The sequence below is a fragment of the Acyrthosiphon pisum genome, chromosome A2 (genome assembly GCF_005508785.2).
Source record: "Acyrthosiphon pisum isolate AL4f chromosome A2, pea_aphid_22Mar2018_4r6ur, whole genome shotgun sequence".
NCBI lineage: Eukaryota > Metazoa > Arthropoda > Insecta > Hemiptera > Aphididae > Acyrthosiphon > Acyrthosiphon pisum.
In genome coordinates, this window is record NC_042495.1 from 26,594,630 (window position 1) to 26,596,200 (window position 1,571).

Here is a 1,571-nt window from a genome sequence, read left to right on the forward strand (position 1 = left end):
TTAATTTATTCATATGTAAAAAAAAAAAAAAAAATGTTTATATATCTGTATCTGTATCTTGTACACTCCATGTAAATTTTGTAAAAGCCGACTGGCGTTAATTCTAATAAAATAAAATAACTCTACAATATTTAACACATTTGAATCGTTTTCAATATAAATAATAAATTATTAAATAATTAAAAAAAAAAAAAAAAATGTTATTCAATTTGTCTATTTATAAATAGTTTGTTTTTTTTGGAAATGTTTAGGGTGTCGGTTCTGGACATTTAATAAGGAGTAAAATTTAGGCAATTCAATTCGCATGTGGTATTTGCCTGGGGCGTAATGTGCATGTGTGTGAGCATGTGATATTTTGTGTGTGACCTATGATATTTCCACATCCGTCAAAAATAAAATCCTTTTGTCATGGCAACACCATTGTGACTCCATACCAACTACCAACAAACTTAAGTCCATTAAAAGTTCAGTGAAACAGCGGTATACAGCTGCAGACCTCAGCCGACGTTAAGATATTGCGTTCACTTGTATAAGAATCGGCCACACTTTCACTACACACACCTTCCTAATCAGCAAAGATCATCTACCTACATGTAGCATACGTCAAACTCGCATCACTATAAAACACATACTCCAAGATTGCCCCACATACGAACCAGTACGCACGCCGTCAACTTTCCGCATGACATCAAGGAAATTCTCGACGAAGGACAAACACTAAATATTATCAAGTTCGTCAGTATATGCAACCTCATCAACAAATTCTAATTCAGCTAATCTTTCTTGTAAACACAATTAATAATCTAACTATAAATATGTAATTATGTTTTTCAACTGTATATGTATATAAATATCAAACAATTGTGATATACTTTTATCATTTATCGAATCCGTTAAGTTATGTCGCATAAACCATTGCGGTAGCAGTGGTTATCTGTTATTTCTATCAATAAAACTTCATTATCACCATTATCACTGTTCAATTTTGTTTTTATCAATCCCCCGTCAAACATTTAAAAAAAAGTATTTTTATTTATTACCAACTAATACCAGTAATACTGTATATTACGTGGTATATACCTAGTATTTGTTATTATTTTTTCCTTTCTCCATTTAAATATTGTATATGATGATTATTTAATATTTATATTCATTAAGCAAATATAATTCGACAAGTACAATGGCTAAATGGAGGCCTACAAAATTGCAAATGAAGCCCTTAATTGAGCTTGTATCTAATGATCAACAACTCATCGCTGGCAAGTTATCTTCAAATTGTACTTACAAAATCATGAAAGAAAGATGGAAACAAATTGATGATGAATTAAATGCGTTACCCGGTGCAGAAAAAAGTTCTGATAAATGGAAAAAGGTAAATACGTTTTTTAAGGCCCCTGCACGGACTAAGATAGTATGGACTGGTATCGACATGGTTGGGGGGTAGTAGAGGAACGGTCCTCAAATGTTTCGACACCGCCACTCCCCCGTCCTAATAGCCGCCGAAAGGTACAACTAGGGGTAAAAGCGCTCCTAGTGTCAAATAAAGTTACTAATATTGTATATTTACATAA

The 1,571-nt window shown here is 32.4% G+C and overlaps 2 protein-coding genes across 4 annotated transcripts in view; both read left to right on the forward strand.

Moving 5' to 3' along the window:
• LOC100161841 (probable G-protein coupled receptor Mth-like 3) overlaps positions 1–972 on the forward strand; it is a 29,255-nt gene extending 28,283 nt beyond the window's left edge. For both annotated transcript variants that reach the window (XR_001679174.2, XM_016802944.2), the window contains one exon: positions 252–972. The gene's annotated coding sequence lies outside the window, so the exon portion shown is untranslated. The remainder of the gene's footprint in view (positions 1–251) is intronic.
• Positions 973–1,104: 132 nt separating this feature from the next.
• The window catches only part of LOC100159796, a 21,234-nt gene continuing 20,767 nt past the window's right edge, over positions 1,105–1,571 (forward strand). For both annotated transcript variants that reach the window (XR_003839437.1, XM_029489331.1), the window contains exon 1: positions 1,105–1,372. Coding sequence is in view for 1 of the 2 variants with exons in the window: in XM_029489331.1 (XP_029345191.1) it covers positions 1,181–1,372 (192 nt within the window). In the remaining variant the exon portion in view is untranslated. The remainder of the gene's footprint in view (positions 1,373–1,571) is intronic.